At 44.7% G+C, this 19,698-nt stretch overlaps 1 protein-coding gene and 1 long non-coding RNA gene across 3 annotated transcripts in view; one reads left to right on the top strand and one right to left on the bottom strand.

Annotated features, from left to right (window-relative positions):
- UTP6 (UTP6 small subunit processome component) overlaps positions 1 to 4,695 on the bottom strand; it is a 39,269-nt gene extending 34,574 nt beyond the window's left edge. The window contains exons 1-2 of one of the 2 annotated variants that reach the window (XM_024235549.2): positions 4,331 to 4,695; positions 2,432 to 2,516 (exon numbers count right to left, since the gene is read on the bottom strand). In XM_024235549.2, coding sequence (XP_024091317.1) covers positions 2,432 to 2,516; positions 4,331 to 4,422 — 177 coding nt within the window. In that variant the 5' untranslated portion in view covers positions 4,423 to 4,695. The remainder of the gene's footprint in view (positions 1 to 2,431; positions 2,517 to 4,330) is intronic. The other variant, XM_024235550.2, reaches the window with a different exon arrangement.
- Positions 4,437 to 18,557, top strand: LOC129051076 (uncharacterized). Its single transcript, XR_008515109.1, has 3 exons — positions 4,437 to 4,776; positions 10,511 to 10,634; positions 17,949 to 18,557. It is a non-coding gene; the product is annotated as an uncharacterized LOC129051076 (long non-coding RNA).
- Positions 18,558 to 19,698: the final 1,141 nt, after the last annotated feature.

Raw genomic sequence — 19,698 nt, 5'->3', positions numbered from 1 at the left:
GCTCACTGCAACCTCCACCTCCTGGGTTCAAGCGATTCTCCTGCCTCAGCCTCCTGAGTAGCTAGGAGCCACACCCGGCTAATTTTTGTGTTTTTAGTAGAGATGGGGGTTTCACCATGTTGGCCAGGCTGGTCTCGAACTCCTGAACACAGGTGATCTGCCCGCCTCAGCCTCCCAAAGTGCTGGTATTACAGCATGAGCCACCACGCCCAACCAAAACTTCTAGTCTTATAAACATGTGATCTTGTTATTGGTTCTTTCTGAATCCTGATTCCGTCATCCAACATATTAGCTATTCTCCCCCATTGGAAAATTGGTCTGACATAATTTTTCTTTATTCAAACCTTCCATGCATTTACAAGATGAAGAAATCTTGCAGTACACCTCTTTCCAAGTGGACAGACGACAGATAAACAAGTAGTAACTTTTCAATTCTCTACAATCATCACATTCATTCTCCTCTATCTTGTTCACCAAGAGGCAAATCTCTTGCTGAAGTCCTGATACACACTATGTCTCTGACAATCTCTGATCTACAAACCCAGTAGAAAAAAAAAAGAAAGAAAACGACAAGATAGAAAGAGGAGGGGAAAAGTAAGTTCAGTTTGGCCAGGACTACAGTCTTAGTGGAGTAATGCTACTCCCAATGCTACTCCTGTTCAGAAATATCTATCTAATGAACGTTTCTGGAATTCTTTTTTAATTTTTTTAAAAATTGATGTTGGCCGGGTGTGGTGGTTCATGCCTGTAATTCCAGCACTTTGGGAGGCCGAGGCGGGTGGATCACCAGGTCAGGAGTTCAAGACCAGCCTGGTCAAGATGGTGAAACGCTGTCTCTACAAAAATTAGCCTGGCGTGGTGGCAGACGCCTGTAATCCCAGCTACTCAGGAGGCTGAGGCAGATAACTGCTTGAACCCAGGAGGCGGAGGTTGCAGTGAGCCGAGATCACACCACTGCACTCCAGCCTGGGCAACAAGAGTGAAACTCCATCTCAAAAAAAAAAAAAAAAAAAAAATTGATGTTAAGCTCATCATTCTAGAACTGATTTTAAATTTGTAAAGGGAATGGGAGGCTGAGGCAGGAGAATCACTTGAACCCAGGAGGCGGAGGTTGCGGTGAGCAGAGACTGCACAACTGCACTCCAGCCTGGGTGACACAGAGAGACTCTATTTCAATTAATCAACCAATCAATCAATTTGTGAAGGGATTAAAAAGTAAGGCTAGGGCCGAGCATGATGCCTCATGCCTGTAATCATAGCACTCACTTTGGGAGGCCGATGCAGGTGGATTGCTTGAGGCCAGGAGTTCGAGACCAGCCTGGCCAACATGGCAAAACCCAGTCTCTACTAAAAGTAGCTGGGTGTGGTGCCATACGCCTGTAATCCGTTACTGAGGAGGCTGAGACTTGAGAATCACTAGAACCCGGGAGGCGGTGGTTGCAGTGAGCCAAGATCACGCCACTGCACTCCAGCCTGGGTGACAGAGCAAGACTCTTGTCTCAAAAACAAAAATAAAAAAAGTAAGGCTGGGCCCGGTGGCTCACAAACACTTGTAATCCCAGCATTTTGGGCGTGGGCAACATGCTGAAACCCTGTCTCTACAAAAAACACAAAAACTGGGCCGGGCACGGTGGCTCACGCCTGTAATCCCAGCACTTTGGGAGGCCGAGGCGGGCGGATCACGAGGTCAGGAGATCGAGACCATCCTGGCTAACATGGTGAAACCCCGTCTCTACTTAAAATACAAAAAATTAGCCGGGCGTGGTTGCCAGCGCCTGTAGTCCCAGCTATTCGGGAGGCTGAGGCAGGAGAATGGCCTGTACCTGGGAGGCGGAGCTTGCAGTGAGCAGAGATCACGCCACTGCACTCCAGCCTGGGTGACAGAGCGAGACTCCATCTCAAAAAAAAAAAAAAACACAAAAACTAGCCAGCCACACTGGCCCATACCCGTAGTCCCAGCTACTCCAGAGGCTGAGGTGGGAGGATGGCTTCAGCCCAGGAGGTGGAAGCTACACTGAGCCATGATGGCACCACTGCACTTCAGCCTGGGTGAAAGCTGAGCCCCTGCCTCAAAAAAAAGTAATGAAATTATTAATTATTGGCCGGGCATTGTGGTTCACACCTGTAAGCCCAGCACTTTGAGAGGCCAAGGTGGGTGGATCCCTTGAGATCAGCCCGGGCAACATGGCAAAACCCAGTCTCTACCAAAAAGTACAAAAAATTAGCCAGGCATGGTGGCATGCACCTATGGTCCCAGCTACCCAGGAGGCTGAGGTAGGAGAATCGCTTGAGCCTGGAGGGCAGAGGTTGCAGTGAGCAGAGATCACACCATTCACACCACTGCACTCCAACCTGGGTGACAGAGTGAGATGCCATCTCACCAAAAAAAAAAAAAAAAAAAAAAGAAAGAAATTATTAATTACACACTTACTTGAACATAATTGATAAAGTCTTCCTTGAAAAGGGTTCTTCTCTGGATTTTGTACTCTAGATCGGAAGCCTTCTTAATGATAGCCCTGAGGAGAAAGCCATTTAAACTTCACTTGAAAACTGCAAAAATTAAATGTTTAAGTTTATTTTGAATATATTTAAAACATGTTTTTCAAAAGACAAAATTCCTAGAGTTATCTTTTATAAGAAAGTATTATCGGCCGGGCACAGTGGCTCACGCCTGGAATCCCAGCACTTTGGGAGGCTGAGGTGGGTAGATCAAGAGGTCAAGAGACTGAGACCACCCTGGCCAACACGGTAAAACCCCATCTCTACTAAAAATATAAAAATTAGCTGGGTGTGGTGGTGCGTGCCTGTAGTCCCAGCTACTCGGGAGACTGAGGCAGGAAAATTGCTTGAACCTGGAAGGCGGAGGTTGCAGTAAGCCGAGATTGCGCCACTGCACTCCGGCCTGGCAACAGAGTGAGACTCCATCTCAAAAAAAAAAAAAGTATTCTCTTACACAATCACTTTTGTGTTCTTAAGGGTATCAGGATGCATTTTTAAACTTTCAAGAAAATCATCTTAATCAACTCCCAAAACCAATGACATTCCCACCAGCAAAGCAAATACAATTAAGAACTTTATACCATTTATGTACGGTGGGTTTTTTTTGTTTTTTTCTCGCTCTGTCGCCCAGGCTGGAGTGCAGTGGCATGATCTCGGCTCACTACAACCTCGGCCTCCCGGGTTCAAGCGATTCTCCTGCCTCAGCCTCCTGAGTAGCTGGGACTACAGGCACCCGCCACCACGCTCAGCTAATTTTTGTATTTTTAGTAGAGACGGGGTTTCACCATATTGGCCAGGCCGGTCTCGAACTCCTGACCTCGTGATCTGCCCACCTCGGCCTCCCAAAGTGCTGGGATTACAAGCGTGAGTCACAGCGCCTGGCTGGTATTAATAAAGACTTCTTTTACTCCAAGTTCAGGTCACTTAAATTTTAATAATAAATTTCTTTCCAAAATTCCTCTTATTTCTGAGTTCTCAACATGTAATTTTTTAAAAAAATCTAAATTGCGTCTGCCTTAAAAGACTTATTACTACGAAGGACTTATGGGAGAAGATTCAGAGTCCTTAGCTAAGGAATGAACATATGACAAGTATATATTAGGAGAATTTAATGCAAGACGTGCAAGACAGGTGTCTTTAGTAATGGTAACATTAACCTTAACTGAGCACTTTCTAAGCGTCCACACTGCTATGTTCTGTGTTTCATTAACGAATGCTTACTTTGAAGCTCTGAGTCACATTACTACATTCAGACGTTGCAAAACAAAGCAACAATCACAGAAACCATTAAAAACTATTTAACATAATTTTAACACGCTACTGAATGTCTACTATGTGCCAGGCGCTGTAGTTAGGCTCTGGAGTAGCATATGAAACTGATTTCAATGGTCCCCACCTTCAAGTCTAGTTAGGAATTTATCCACTCCCCCTGGGCTCCCACAGCACTCTGTTCCCATCCCTACAGCAGTACAAGGTACTACAATCAACTTACAATACACTGTTATCAAAATATTTAATTTGTCTGTCTCCCCCACCACACTCTGCCCAATTAGCTCCTAATGAGCAGGAATCCTGGGTTTATCACCTTTACAGCCCTAAGACCCGGCTCCATGAAGGGCTGTTAAAATGTCCGATGGGTAAGTAGACGGACGGATTACCTTGCAACGAATGAGAAATTAATTCTGGACATCACCGAAAACGAGAAATGGGCTTCCGCCACGTTTAGGTAAAGTAAACACAGGTCGAGCGTCCCCACACCTAGCCCCTGCCACACACTCCCAACCTCCCCTCAGGCCGTCTCAGCTCTTCCCTCTCCCCAACCCTCTCTCACTTAATCTCCGCATGACTGAACAGTCCAATGCGCTCCAGCTGTTCCAATTCCGGGAGCCGATCTTCTATGCGTTCCTGAATTATCTCTGCCATTAGGTCCGAAGTCTACAACCCGGCGGGTAGCTTCTCAACAGCGAACACGAACAGGAAGCTCCCGGTTTCAGATTCGGAGATCCAGCCCTACCACCGACGCGTCCGGACGCAACGTGCTCCCCAAGTCCCGCCTTTTCCGCTTCCGCCGCCCCCTACTTAGGGGAAGGCCCTTCGGCTTCTACAGCCACCGTCCCCTCCCTGTGGCCGATTGTGGGATTGCACCGGGAACCCGCCCTGGTCTTGGGCCGGACGACTCTAGCGGACAGGAGTTGAGGGGCGGGGCTAGACGGGAGTTGGGGGTTAAGTGCGCGCGCGCCGCTAGACTTGGACAGCGATCGGGAAAAGCGCCTCCAGGTATGGAGAGGTGGGCTACCCAAGCCTGAAAGGGACACGAGATGCATTTTCTTCAGAATATTGTCTATTTTCATTGTGTTCCCATCCCACGTCCTGACTTCCCAACACCAAGAACAACAACAACAAAAAAAAGCAAAGGAGGAGGATATTGTACAATTAAACATTTTTGAAAGCCGGTCGCGGTGGCTTCACGCCTGTAATCCCAGCACTTTAGGAGGCCAAGGCGGGCGGATCACCTGAAGTCAGGAGTTCGAGACCATCCTGGCTAACATGGTGAAACCCCGTTTCTACTAAAAATGCAAAAAAATTAACTGGGCGTGCTGGCACGCGCCTGTAATCCCGGCTACTCGGGAGGCTGAGGCAGGAGAATCGCTCGAACCTGGGAGGCCGAGATCGCGCCATTGCACTCCAGCTTGGGCAACAAGAGTGAAACTCCGTCTCTAAATAAATAAATAAATAAAATAGAATTGTTTATTATTTAAATCAATATCCTGGCTTTGTAAGCAATAGCTTTCAAAATATATGTCCCTAGGTGAATATCAGGCACTATAAATTCTTTTTAGAAAAGGAGATTTTTGTATTGAAAAGTTTGAGAATTACCAAAATAAATCACTAAGGTATAGACACCCTCCTTAAACCATTGCCCAAGCGACTTAGCATTTCTAAGAGAACCACCAGGCAACACGGCTTGGAGGCAATATTGCTGGTATAGTTAGTAAACCTCAAATGATAACTACATGGTTCAGTTCTTTTTTAGTTCTGGATATAAAAAGCCAAAGCGGCAGTTCGTGCTAGATCTGCTTATTTCAACATTCACATTAGTACCTGGATCCTGTGTGTGATTTATGAAAGGAGAATGGGCTCAGCAAAACCATGTTCCACCTCTGTGCCTTTCATTTGTTTCTTTCCTTTCACATTTTACCCACTCATCTCAGAACTGAGACGAGGGTTGGCTTGTGCTGCACCATTTCTTGAATCCTTCAGCTGTAAGACATGTGACAAGTGGAAGGAAATCACGAATGTAAGACAAAGATAGAATTTCTTTGTAAAAGTAAAATCTCTGGGGCTGTGTTAACAGTAAGAGTGGAGATGACACTAGATAGTAAACTCCATATGGGCAGGGAATTTTTTCCTGTTTGACTGGCTAGATACTCTATAGCTTATAGCAGTGCCTACCATATAATAAGTACTCAGTTAATAAATGCATGACACTAAGAAAAGGCAGTTGCTAAATTTCTTTAGGTACAAAGAAGTCAGCAAGTTATGACAGACTGTAATCATTTCAAAGTAAATTTGATAGAGACCTTGATAAATTAACCATGATTTTTATTTTGTTTTATTTATTTATTTAGAGACCGAGTCTCGCTCTGTCACCAGGCTGGAGTGCAGTGCCGCGATCTCGGCTCACCACAACCTCGACTCCCCTGGTTCAAACGATTCTCCTGCCTCAGCCGCCCGAGTAGCTGGGACTACAGGCACGTGCCACCACACCCAGCTAATTTTTGTGTTTTTCGTACATACAGGGTTTCATCATGTTGGCCAGGATGGTCTCAATCTCCTGACCTTGTGATCCACCCCGCCTCAGCATCCCAAAGTGCTGGGACTCCAGGCATGAGCCACCGCGCCCGCCCAATTTTTAAATCAAACTAACTATAAATACGCTCCTCCTTTATATTGTTTTGTTTTGTTGTTGTTTTTAAGACCGAGCCTCGCTGGCCAGGCGCTGTGGCTCACGCCTGTCATCACAGCACTTTGGGAAGCTGAGGCCACGGATAACCTGAGGTCAGGAATTCAAGACCAGCGTGGCCAACATGGAGAAACCCCGTCTCCACTAAAAATACAAAAAAATTAGCCGGGCCTGGTGGCCTCTCTCTGTTGCCTAGTGGGGGGTGCAGTGGTGCGATCTCGGCTCACTGCAACCTCCACCTCCTGGGTTCAAGCGATCCCCCAAGTAGCTGGAATGACAGGCGTGAGCCACCATGCCCGGCTAATTACGTTTTTGTTTTGTTTTGAGACAGGGTCTTACTATATTACCCAGGCTGGAGTGCAGTGGTGTGACCACAGCTCACTGCAGCCTCAACCTCCGCCCCCACCTCCCAAGTAGCTGGGACTACATGTGTGCCCCACCACACCTGGCTAATTTTCCTTTTTTCTTTTTTGTAGAGACAGGGGTCTCACTATGTTGCCTAGGATGGTGTTTTTGTTTTTGTAAATAGAGACAGGGTCTCACTGTATTGTCACCATGGTCTTGAACTCCTGGCCTCAAGTGATCATCTTGTTTCCCCTTCTCAAAATTCTGGGATTACAGGCATGAGCCAGCATGCCCAGCGATCCTCCCTTATTTTTAAATTTAGCTTTTGGTTTTTTTCTGAAATGGAGTTTCGCTCTTGTTGCCCAGGCTGGAGTGCAGTGGCGTGATCTCGGCTCACTGCAACCTCAGCCTCCCAGATTCTAGTGATTCTCCTGCCTCAGCCTCCCGAGTAGCTGGGATTACAGGCGCCCACCACCATGATCAGCTAATTATTGTCTTTTTAGTAGAGACGGAGTTTCACTATGTTGGCTAAGCTGGTCTAGAACTCCTAACCTGAGATGATCTGCCCACCTCGGCTTCCCAAAGTGCTGGGATCACAGGCATGAGCCACCACGCCTGGCCAAAATTTAGCTTTTATATATATATTCTTGTTGTTGTTGTTGTTGAGACGGAGTGTCGGTCTGTTGCTCAGGCTGGAGTGCAGTGGCGCGATCTCAGCTCACTGCAACCTCCACCTTCCCGTTTAAACGATTCTCCTGTCTCAGCCACCTGAGTAGCTGGGACTACAGGCGCACGCCACCACGCCCAGCTAATTTTTGTAATTTTGGTAGAGACGGGGTTTCACCATGTTGGCCAGGCTGGTCTCGAACTCCTGACCTTGTGATCGATCCACCCGCCTCCACCTCCCAAAGTGCTGGGATTACAGATGTGAGCCACCCTGCCCGGCCTAGCTTTTATATTTACCTTCAAGAATTATTATGATGGGCCAGGCGCAGTGGCTCACATCTGTAATCCCAGCACTTTGGGAGGCCGAGGTGGGTGGATCACAAGGTCAGGAGTTTGAGACCAGCCTGGCCAACATAGTGAAACCCCCGTCTCTACTAAAAATACAAAAATTAGCCGGGCATGGTGGTGTGCGCCTGTAGTCCCAGCTACTCGGGAGGCTGAGGCAGGAGAATCGCTTGAACCCGGGAGGCAGAGGTTGCAGTGAGCCGAGATCACACCACTGCACTCCAGCCTGAGCAACAGACCGACACTCCGTCCCAAAAAAGAAAGTATTATTATGATGTTTGGGAGGCTGAGGCAGGTGGATCACCTGAGGTCAGGAGTTCACAACCAGCCTGGCCAACATGGTGAAACACCCCCCTACTAAAAATACAAAAATTAGCTGACATGGTGGCGGGAATCCCAGCTACTCTGGAGGCTGAGGCAGGAAAATTGCTAGAACCCGGGCGGCGGAGGTTGTAGTGAGCCATGATCACACCACTACACTCCAGCCTGGGAGACAGAGCGAGACTCCATCTCAAAAAAAAAAAAAAAAGTACTTGGGAGGCTAAAGCACAAGAATTGCTTGAACCCGGGAGGCAGAGACTGCAGTGAGTCGAGATCGTGCCACTGCACTCCAGCCTGAGCAACAGAATGAGAATCTGTCTCAAAAAAAAAAAAAAAAGAATTATTATGACGGAAATGACAAAGCCTTCTTTTCACTTCTGCATCTCATAATAATAGCTGTCATTGGCCCGGTGCAGTGGCTCACGCCTGTAATCCCAGCACTTTGGGAAGCCGAGGTCGGCAGATCACGATGTCAGAAGTTCAAGACCAGCATGGCCAGCATGGTGAAACCCCGTGACTCTGTCTCAAAAAAAAAAAAAAGCTGTCATTATGTAGGGCTTATTGTGTGCCCAGCTACTATGTGCACTGTTCTAAGTCCTTTATGTTTTGGTTTTTTTTTTTGAGCCGAAGTTTCGCTCTTGTTGCCCAGGCTGGAGCACAATGTCATGATCTCAGCTCACTGCAACCTGGGCCTCCCAGGTTCAAGTGCTTCTCCTGCCTCAGCCTCCCGAGTAGCTGAGACTACAGGTGCCCGCCACCACGCCTGGCTAATTTTTGTATATTTAGTACAGATGGGGTTTCACCGTGTTGACCAGGCTGGTCTTGAACTTCTGACCTCAGGTGATCCACCCGCCTCGGCCTCCCAAAGTACTGGGATTACAGGCATAAGCCACCATGCCTGGCCAAAGTCCTTTATGTATTAACTAACCTAATAGCATCACATAAATATTTTGAAATATCAACTCAAAAAGGAGCCCTCAAAAAGAGAGATAGTACCTGAGATTGCACCACTGCACTCCCACCCAGGCAACAAGGCGAGACTCCCCTCAAAAAAAAAAAAAAAAAAAAAAAAAAAAAAGTACCTACTGGAGAAAGCCCAAGACAGAAGAAGAAACTGTTTGCATAAAGCCCACAATGTCTCAAAATCCTGGCCAGGTGCGCTGACTCAAGCCTGTAATCCCAGCCTTTTGGGAGCCCGAGGCCAGTGGATCACCTGAGGTCAGGAATTTGAGACCAGCCTGACCAACATGGTGAAACCCCATCTCTACTAAAAATATAAAAATTAACTGTGTATGGTGGCGTGTGCCTGTAATCCCAGCTACTCAGGGGGCTGAGGCAGAAGAATTGCTTGAACCTGGGAGGTGGACGTTGCAGTGCTAGGATTACAGGCATGAGCCACCATGCCACTACGCTCCAGCCTGGGCGACCAAGTAAGACTCCATCTCCAAAAAAAAAAGATCTACACTTTATGGAAGTTACACTTTAATTAAGAAAAAATTACTTACCAGACTCTTTCAACATATCATTCTCTTCAAGAGCTTCAATTGTTATTTTTATGTGTGTGGCAGGGTCAGAAATATTGAAACTCAAATGGTCAATGTCTTTTTCCCTTTCCAAAAGAGTTTATGATAATTCTGCATTCTAGCCCATGATATATTAGTATTTGCTTTAATATAAATTATTTTTTTTTCCAGATTGTAAGATTGATCACAGAAAGATGTACCCTGATCACCTCATGGTGACCAAACACTTGGTCCCCACTGTGGTGCTCACAAGCCAGTCTAGAAAATGAGAGGGGTCTCAGGGTGCCAACAGAATCTTTTAAGAAGACTGCCAGATGAACACTAGCCAGATGTTTGCAAATTAAGTTAATATTTCTGTTCTTGCCTTCAAAGTACTTAAAAGTAAACTTCAAAGTAAACTTGAACTTTTCCTTGGAATATTCACATTGTCACATTTGAAATTCTCAGACAGCTCCGTGGTTAAAAACAGCAGAGAAAGAGATGCTTATCTTTTTTTTCATTATTATTATTTGATAAAGGGAAGTACCTAGTTTGAGCCATAATAAGAGGCAAGGCACCTGGAATCCCATCCCCCTGCCTTGTTCCAAGTCCCCTGCCTGATTCTCCCATACAGAGAGCCCTCATAGACTTCAAAGTCAGAGAAGTGATAGACGCAGACTGGTCTTTGATGCCTAAGAACATCAGAGCCCTCAGTTTGATGCGAATGCAAAGCATCTGTACTTTTCGAACCTTTCATGTTATCTCACATTGCCAACAACAAAAGCTGAAAAGTTTGAGGTGACACACTTTACACACATTAAAATATTTGGAACCAGTAACTTTTCATTTCTTTTTCTATTATTTATAGCTTCTTTTACTTTGCAAACCGCACTGGATAGTAAATTACTTCTGGCACGCAGCCTTGTCAGCTTGCCAAATTTCAACTGGAGCAAGTTTCTACAGCCAGGCTAATAAGCCCAGAAAAATAGGAGGTAAGTATAATGGAAATAATGACATGATTTTTAACTGCAAAGAGCATGGAATGGTAATGCCAGATCTTAATAGATTCTATTTTTAAGCTTTTTTTATTCTAATGAAATCTTTACCTTTTTAAAGGCTATTTTAGTTTAAAACACATGTAAATAGAAAGGGTTCCTTTTAATTGGTGAAAAACAGTTTTGTGCTTTTTTCCCTGTGGCTTAAGTTACTGCTTTTTACAAACTTGAAAAAAAAAATACAAAAAAAGAAAACTAAGAATATGGTAGTTTGGGTATAACAACCTACTATTAAAACAAACTGGCATCTTGAAAAAACATGTTCTGAAATGATTGGCCTTCCAGAATGGTGCCTGGGGATTGTTGTGTGCGTGAATACGTCTCATCAAAGCCATAGCTGATTAGCTACATCAGCTTACCTTCAGTTTGCCCTAGTCCAGATAGAAATCCAGTTCCAGCTTAAATAACTTTTAGGTTTTATTTGAACAGGATTAAAAATGGCTATCACATTTGATTTCTATCACTGAAAAAACTTGTTAGGAAGCAGTATTTGTTTCCCTAAACTTAATTCTTACATCTGTTCCCATTCACAATTTACAAGTGACAAGGAAAATTCTTTTTCCCCTTCTCATTCTGCCTTCCAATTAGACCTAAACTGATTAGCCTCAGCACCACATGCTCAGTCCCAAAGTGTTGAAGCAAAGAAGAGGTTTGGAGTTGGGTGTGTGTGTGTGTGTGTGTGTGTGTGTGTGTGTGTGTAACTATACTAAAATAATGTGGCCTTGCTCCAGAAATGACAGCTTTCTTACAGTTCCCCAATCATACCATTTTATACCTCTATTAACACACACTATTCCCTTTGCCTGGAATGTCTTTTGCCCCCTTATCCACTTAGTAAGCACAGTTCATTTAAAAAAATAAATAAATAAAAAGGAAGCATGCCCTTACCACCTCATCATCCCACCCTCACCACCAATTTGTATATTTAAGTACAGAAACATAAAGGCTTCAGTCTTTGAATCTCTTTTTCCCTTAATATTAATTTTATAAGTGATCTTTTACAGACCCATGACTTCAAATGTCATCTACATCAGTGCTGTTCAATAGAATTTTGTGTAATAATGGAAGTGTCCCACATCTGCACTATCCAATACAGTAAATACAGTAGCCATTAGCTACATGTTGCTATTGAGTACTTGAAATATGGCTAGAGCAACTGAGAACTGAATTTTTTTTTTTTTTTTTTTGAGACAGAATCTCACTCTGTCGCCCAGGCTGGAGTGCAGTGGCATGATCTCGGCTCACTGCAACCTCTGCCTCCTGAGTTCAAGTGATTCTCCTGCCTCAGCCTCCTGAGTAGCTGGGATTACAGACACCCACCACCACGCCCAGCTAATTTTTGTATTTTTAGTGGAGACAGAGTTTCCATGACCATGTTGGCCGAGCTGGTCTCAAACTCTTGACCTCAAGTGATCCGTCCACCTCGGCTTCCCAAAGTGCTGGGATTGCAGGTGTTAGCCACTGCATCCAGCCGAGAACTGAAGTTTTAATTTCATTTAATGAATTTAAATTTAAATTTAAATTGTCACATGTAGCTAGTGGCTGCCATGTTGGACAACACTGACCTATATAACTTCCAAATATATTAGTAGCACCAATCCATAACTGTCCCCTGAACTCCAGACTCACGCCAGTATATCCAGCTGCCTACTCAACATCTGCACTTGGAGAGCTTACAGGCATTCCAAAATTAGTATGTCTAAAAAAAAGTACCTGATGCTCTCCCACAAACCTGTTCTTTCCATAATCTTCCCCATCTCAGTGAAAGGCAACTCCGTTCTTCCAGTTTCTCAGCCCAAAAGCCTTGGAGTTGTCCCTGACTCTATATTTAATTAATCAGCGATCCTCTCTGCTCTACAAAATATAGCCAAAATATGACCACTCCTCATCACAGCTACTGCTATCACCCTAGTTCAAGCCACCATTATCTTTCATCTGGATTATTCCAGTAGTCTTCAACTGGTCTCCCTGCTTTCACTCTGGCCCCTTTAAGTCTATTCTTAACACAGCAGCCAAAATTATTGTGTTAAAATATGTCAGAGGACAGCATTCTCTTGCTTAAAACCCTGCTGTGGTTGACTCACTCAAAGCAAAAACTAAAACCTTTTCATGGCCGGGTGTGGTGGATTACTACTGTAATCCCAGCACTTTGGGAGGCCAAGGCAGGCAGATCACCTGAGGTCAGGAGTTCGAGACCAGCCTGATCAACATGGAGAAACCCCGTCTCTACTAATACAAATTTAGCCAGCAAGGTGGCAAATGCCTATAACCCCAGCTACTCGGGAGGCTGAGGCAGAAGAATCGCTTGAACCTGGGAGGCAGAGTTTGTGGTGAGTCAAGATTGCGCCATTGCACTCCAGCCTGGGCAACAAGAGTGAAATGCTGTCAAAAAAAAAAAAAAAAAAAAAAACCTTTTCGTTTGCAGAAAAGTTCCCATATGATCTGGTCCCGGTACCACACTCCTGCCATATCTTACCTTATTTCCCACTCTGATCCCTTGCTCCCTCCACTCCAGATCCACTAGCCTCTTTGGTATTCCTTCAACCTGGCAATGCAGGGCCTTTGCCCTGGCTATTCCCTGCTTGGAATTCTCTTCCCCAGATAAATGTATGGCTCATTCCCTCACCACCTTCAGATTTTTCTCAAATGTCACTCTCTCAGGGAGGCCTCTCCTATTACCAATTGCAGCCCCTCACCTCAATACTTCTTATTCTACATTCTTACTTTTTGTTTCTCCATATCACTGATCGCCATCTAACATACTGTAATAGTGTTTATTATTTGTCTCTCCTCATATGTACATTAAAGCATAAGCTCCATGAAATTGAAATTTTTTTTTTTTGAGACGGAGTCTGGCTCTGTCGCCCAGGCTGGAGTGTAGTGGCACAATCTTGGCTCACTGCAAGCTCCGCCTCCCAGGTTCACACCATTCTCCTGCCTCAGACTCCTGAGTAGCTGGAACTACAGGCACCCCCCACCATGCCCGGCTACTTTTAGTAGAGACGGGGTTTCACCGTGTTAGCCAGGATGGTCTCGATCTCCTGACCTCATGATCCACCTGCCTTGGCCTCCCAAGATGCTGGGATTACAGGCGTGAGCCACTGTGCCTGGCTTTTTTTTTTTTTTTTTGGAGAGGGATTTTTGCCGTTGTTGCCCAGGCTAGAGTGCAAGGGCGCGATCTCGGCTCACTGCAACCTCCGCCTCCTGGGTTCAAGCAATTCTCCTGCCTCAGCCTCCCGAGTAGCTGGGATTACAGGCACCTGCCACCATGCCTAGCTAATTTTTGTATTTTTAGTAGAGATGGTTTTCACCATGTTGGCCAGGCTGGTCTCAAACTCCTGAGCTCAGGTAATCAACCCGCCTCGGCCTCCCACAGTGCTGGGATTACAGGCTGAGCCTCCGAGCCTGGCTGGAACTGAAATTTTTGAATGTATATTTGTATAATTGTACAGTACTACTTAGCTTGTATTATAACATTTCTTTTTTTTTTTTCCTGAGACAGTGTCTTGTTCTGTTGCCCAGGCTGGAGTATAGTGGTTTGATAACAGCTCATCTCCTCCCAGGTTCAAGCAATTCTCCAACCTCAGCTGCCTGAGTAGCTGGGTTACAGGTATGCACCACCATGCCTGTCTAATTTTTGTATTTTTATAGAGTTGGGGTTTCACCCTGTTGGCCAGGCTGGTCTCGAACTCCTGACCTGAGGTGATCCACCCGCCTCAGCCTCCCAAAGTGCTGCGATTACAGGCATGAGCCACTGCCTATTACAACATTTGTGTTTTTTTTGTTTGTTTGTGGTTTTTTTGTTTTTTTGTTTTTTGTTTTTGAAATGGAATCTTGCTCTGTAGCCCAGGCTGGAGTGCAGTGGCACGATCTTGGCTCACTGCAACCTCTGTCTCCTGGGTTCAAGCAATTCTCCTGTCTCAACTTCCCGAGAAGGTAGGATTACAGGTGCCTGCCACCACATCCAGCTAATTTTTGCATTTTTAGTACAGACGGGGTTTCACCATGTTGGCCAGGCTGGTTACAACATTTCTTGAATCCATATGTCTGTATTTAGTGATACTGTGACTTCCATGAGTACTTTATCTTTGAATTCCCCGAAACCTACCACTGGAAAACATTAGGTATGTACTCAATAAATATTATCTGGAAGGAAACTACTGGACATTTAGCATGCCACCTATTATAAGAATCCCAGTGTCTAATATGCCCAAAACACTTCCTGAAGGAAACTGATGAACCTACAGCTACTTTATTCTGATCACTTGATCCTGGGCAATTTGCCACTACGGATCAGATCACAAGTAAGCTCTTGGCTCAAGGGCAACCAATCCACTGGTTGGCCAAAATCCTATAATGTATCCTGGTATGAAAAGATGAACTGAACTAATCTAACTCTCCCTCTCTGGACTCCGAATTACCATTAGTTAGAGATAGGAGATTGAGGAGCTTGACAAGGCAAAGATGTAAGAAAGCAATAAGTATGAGTATGTAGAAACTATGAAGTATAGAAAATATATACAGGGCAAAGTGCAGGAAAAAGGAACACAGTACCTAAGAGAAAATGGAGAGTCAATGAATCACATTAATAAGAGCACCCTGGAGTGAAGATCCACAAACTGCAGTTAAGGTCTCATTTGAGCTGTTTTGAATCCAATCCTCTTGAAGCTTTGTGCTTCTTGTTATTCTCTGTGTCAATTTACAATAATGCCAAATTGCTGAGGTGCCTTAAGGGAGTGTCTCTTTTTTTACAACTCCCAAAACCTAACAAAAATGCCATTCTTAGTTTATATAATTGCTGTCACATCTAGAAGAGCCAGGGTATTTCATTTTCGTATTTTCTGCCAAATGATACGTTGGCGATATTCTTCAAATCCTAAGGTGATTGACCCTTGGAGCTTTGAACAATTATTAGGAAGCACAAAGGAGTGTTCTCTTTGCAGCCATTTGGTTCTCCTTTAAAGGTTGCCCTCCTGTGGCAAGCTAGAATACACTTACAGTGTGAATGCACCTTGCTTTATTTTTTTATTTTTTATTATTTTTTTTTTTTTTGAGACGGAGTTTCACTCTTGTTGCCCAGGCTGGAGTGCAATGGCGTGATCTCGGCTCACCACAACCTCCGCCTCCCAGGTTCAAGTGATTCTCCTGCCTCAGCCTCCCAAGTAGCTGGGATTACAGGCATGCGCCAACATACCTGGCTAATTTTTGTATTTTTAGTAGAGATGGGGTTTCTTCATGTTGGTCAGGCTGTTCTTGAACTCCCGACCTCAAGTGAATGCCCGCCTCGGCCTACCAAAGTGCTGGGATTACAGGCGTGAGCCACTGTGCCCGGCCACCTTGCTTTAAACCAGTTCAAAACTCTGGATTTACAGCAACAGATCATTCAGCCACTTTTAACATTTATTTATATTACCACAAAAGTAACATACTGTTAGAAATTCAAATACCGGCCGGGCGCAGTGGCTCATGTCTGTAATCGCAGCACGTTGGGAGGCTGAGGCGGGCAGATCATGAGGTCAGGAGATGGAGACCAGCCAGACCAACATGGTGAAACCCCATCTCTACTAAAAATGCAAAAATTAGCCAGGCATGGTGGCAGACATCTGTAATCCCAGCTACTCAGGAGGCTGAGGCAGGAGAATCGCTTAAACCCGGGAGGCAGAGGTTGTAGTGAGCCGATATCGCGCCACTGCACTCCAGCCTGGGTGACAGAGTGAGACTCTGTCTCAGAAAAAAAAAAAGAAATTCAAATACCCATGTATTTTGAATAGTGAGAATTTAAAAGAAATTCAAATACCATGTTCTTTTGAATAGTGAGAATTTACGAACCACAAGAAAGCAACAAACCCAAAGTTAACCTGCAAAGTTTCAGTTAATACCATTGCCTTGGATAAACACAAAATATCTAAGGAAAAGGGCTTTCTGCTTCAAAGACTTGTTCAGTCTTTCTCTTTTTCCTTCTCCATGAGAAGCTCACCCCTATGAGTCCACACATCTGCCACCACCACAAAGGAAGCCAGCTATTTTAAAATGTATTCACTACTTTGCTTGAGGGGCAGTGGGGCATAACGGTTAAGACCACCAGCTTTAAGTATACTTTGGCAGTATCTACCAATATTTTAAACATACATACTTTAAGGCCCAATAATTCCAACATCTACAAATCTGTTCTACAGAAATACTAACAAAAGTGCACAAACATATATAAGGACGGTCACTGAAGCAATGTTGATAAGAGCAAAAAATTTGAAAGATCCCAAATGGTGTATAAGAAAAGTGGTTAAATAAATTATAGTACATCCATGCAATAGTATACTATGCAACTATTAAAGAAAGTAAGGAGTGTGTATATCTAATGGGATGGAAACAGGCTTATTTTACATTGCTAAATTTTAGAAAGGCAAGTTGCAGAACAGTGTATTGAATAATCCATTTTAAATATGTGTATGTGTGTGTCATAAAAAAAAAAAAAAAAGAAAGAAAGAAAAAGCAGGCGGGCACTGTGGCTCAAGCCTGTAATCCTAGCACTTTGGGAGGCCTAGTGGGGTGGGTCACCAGGTCAGGAGTTCAAGACCAGCCTAGCCAAGATGGTGAAACCCCTCTCTACTAAAAATACAAAAATTAGCCAGGTGTGGTGGCAGGCACCTGTAATTCCAGCCACTAGGGAGGCTGAGGCGGGAGAACTGCTTGAACTTGGGAGACAGAGGTTGCAGTGAGCTGAGATCTTGCCACCGCACTCCAGCCTGGACAAAGAGTGAGACTCCGTCTCAAAAAAAAAAAGGTTGGAGGATTGCCCACCAAACCATTCATATTGATAAACTCTGGGAAGTGGAAAAGGGACTTTGTACCTTGCTATATTGTTAGGTAATATAACAAAGGCATATCATATTTGTAATTTCTATTTATTTATTTATTTATTTTTTGAGATGGAGTCTCACTCCATCTACAGGTTGGAATGCAGTGGCACAATCTCGGCTCATTGCAACCTCTGCCTCGCAGGTTCAAGAGATTCTCCTGCCTCAGCCTCCCGAGTAACTGGGACTACAGGCGTGCACCACCATACCCAGATAATTTTTGTATTTTTAGTAGAGATGGGGTTTCACCATGTTGGCCAGGATGGTCTCGATCTCTTGACCTCGTGACTCACCCACCTTGGCCTCCCAAAGTTCTGGGATTACAGGCATGTGCCACTGCGCCCATCCTATTATTATTAATTTTTTTTCAAGATGAAATTTTGCTTTTTTTGCCCAGGCTGGAGTGCAATGGTGCTATCTCGGCTCACCGCAACCTCCACCTCCCGGATTCAAGTGATTCTCCTGCCTCAGCCTCCCGAGTAGCTAGGATTACAGGCATGCACCACCACGTCCGGCTAATTTTGTATTTTTAGTAGAGACAGGGTTTCTCCGTGTTGGTCAGGCTGGTCTCGAACTCCTGACCTCAGGTGATCTGCACCCCCACCTCGGCCTCCCAAAGTGCTGGGATTACAGGCATGAGCCACCGCGCCTGACCTTTAATTTCTATTTAAATAAAACATTTTAATGGAGACCAAAAAAAAAAAAGTAAGAAGAGGCTTCAGAATCAAACTCTGATTCAAATCCTAGTGCCATCAACTTTTTAGGGTTCAGTGGAATATTAAGATGAAAATTTCCTTTACCTTAACTTCTGATCGTCACTTCACAGCAAATGACTGAAATATCTGAGCTTTTCTCTTATACATTGTTTTTAAACACCAGAGACAACTCCCTCTTAAGGGGCTTGTGATCCATCTTTCATTTTTTGTAAAGTGAATCATTTCCCTAATTTTTCTATTTGCTAATAAGATAATAAATATAACATATTCTGTCTCTTTCGCAAATTCCATCCCCTTTTCTCCGTATCTCACTTCAAGAGTCCACAACCTGGGAGCTGTCCAGGTACCAATTAACATTTAAAAAGCCCTCAAGTTGTTCACACAAATAGTTCTATTATTGCTTTCCTTTACAGCCTTGGTCTGCTCAAAAACCCACATTCAAATTGGATCACATAAACTCCAGGCCTTAAGCACACAGGTATTGTAGGCTAGAGGCCACTCTTGGCTACAAACCCCCTTATTCATTTAAAATAACTTCATTCATAAGGTTCATTGAACAGCTGGTTTGTGCCCATCACAGGCCCTGACAAAGCACTTCGCCTAACTCGTCACTAATCCTTACAGCAACTCTGGTTGGGTGTTACTAGTATCATTTAACAGGTAAGCAAACCAAGGCTCCAAAGGATAAAATGGCTTGACCAAGATCTCACAGCCAGTGAGTTGGGGAGCCTGCTGGGAAATCTAGGATTCGGGGTAACTAAAGGTCATTACGGTTCTTTTTTAAAGAAAATTTTATTTTTATTTTATTATGTATTTATTTAGAGACACGGTCTCACTGTGTCATCCAGGTGGGAGTGCAGTGGCGGGATCTCGGCTCGCTGCAACCTCCGCCGCCCGGGTTCAAGCCATTCTCCCTCCACAGCCTCCGGAGTAGCTGGGCTTACAGGTGCCCGTTACCAAGCCCAGCTAATTTTTGCATTTTTACAAAAATGCATCATATTGGCCAGGCTGGTCTCGAACTTCTGATCTCAGGTGATCCGCCCACCTCGGCCTCCCAAATGCTGGGATTACAGGCGTGAGCCACCGCGCCCCACCAGGAAAATTTTAATTAACTAGTTTTAAAAGCCAAACAGCACTCTAAGACTTGTAAAGAAAAACAGCATTCCCCTCCCCCATGCATCCCCTCTCTGGAATTGTAAATTTCCTGTGCAATCATGTGGTATTTTTTTCAGGTATTTCTGCTGGTTTCCCGCCGTCTTTCTAAATAACCGGTTTAACTGGTGTGTGGCACAGACTCAACTACGATGTAACTAAAACGCCATTCTACAGTTAACTCCCTCAATTCCTTAGATTTCATTCCCGGGGTCACCTCTTTGGCCTAGGTGCACACGCTGCGGGCTCCGCTCTAGGTGGGGCACAGGCCTTCGCCTG

The sequence above is a fragment of the Pongo abelii genome, chromosome 19 (assembly GCF_028885655.2).
Source record: "Pongo abelii isolate AG06213 chromosome 19, NHGRI_mPonAbe1-v2.0_pri, whole genome shotgun sequence".
Lineage (NCBI taxonomy): Eukaryota > Metazoa > Chordata > Mammalia > Primates > Hominidae > Pongo > Pongo abelii.
This window is presented reverse-complemented; position numbering and strand designations above follow the sequence as displayed.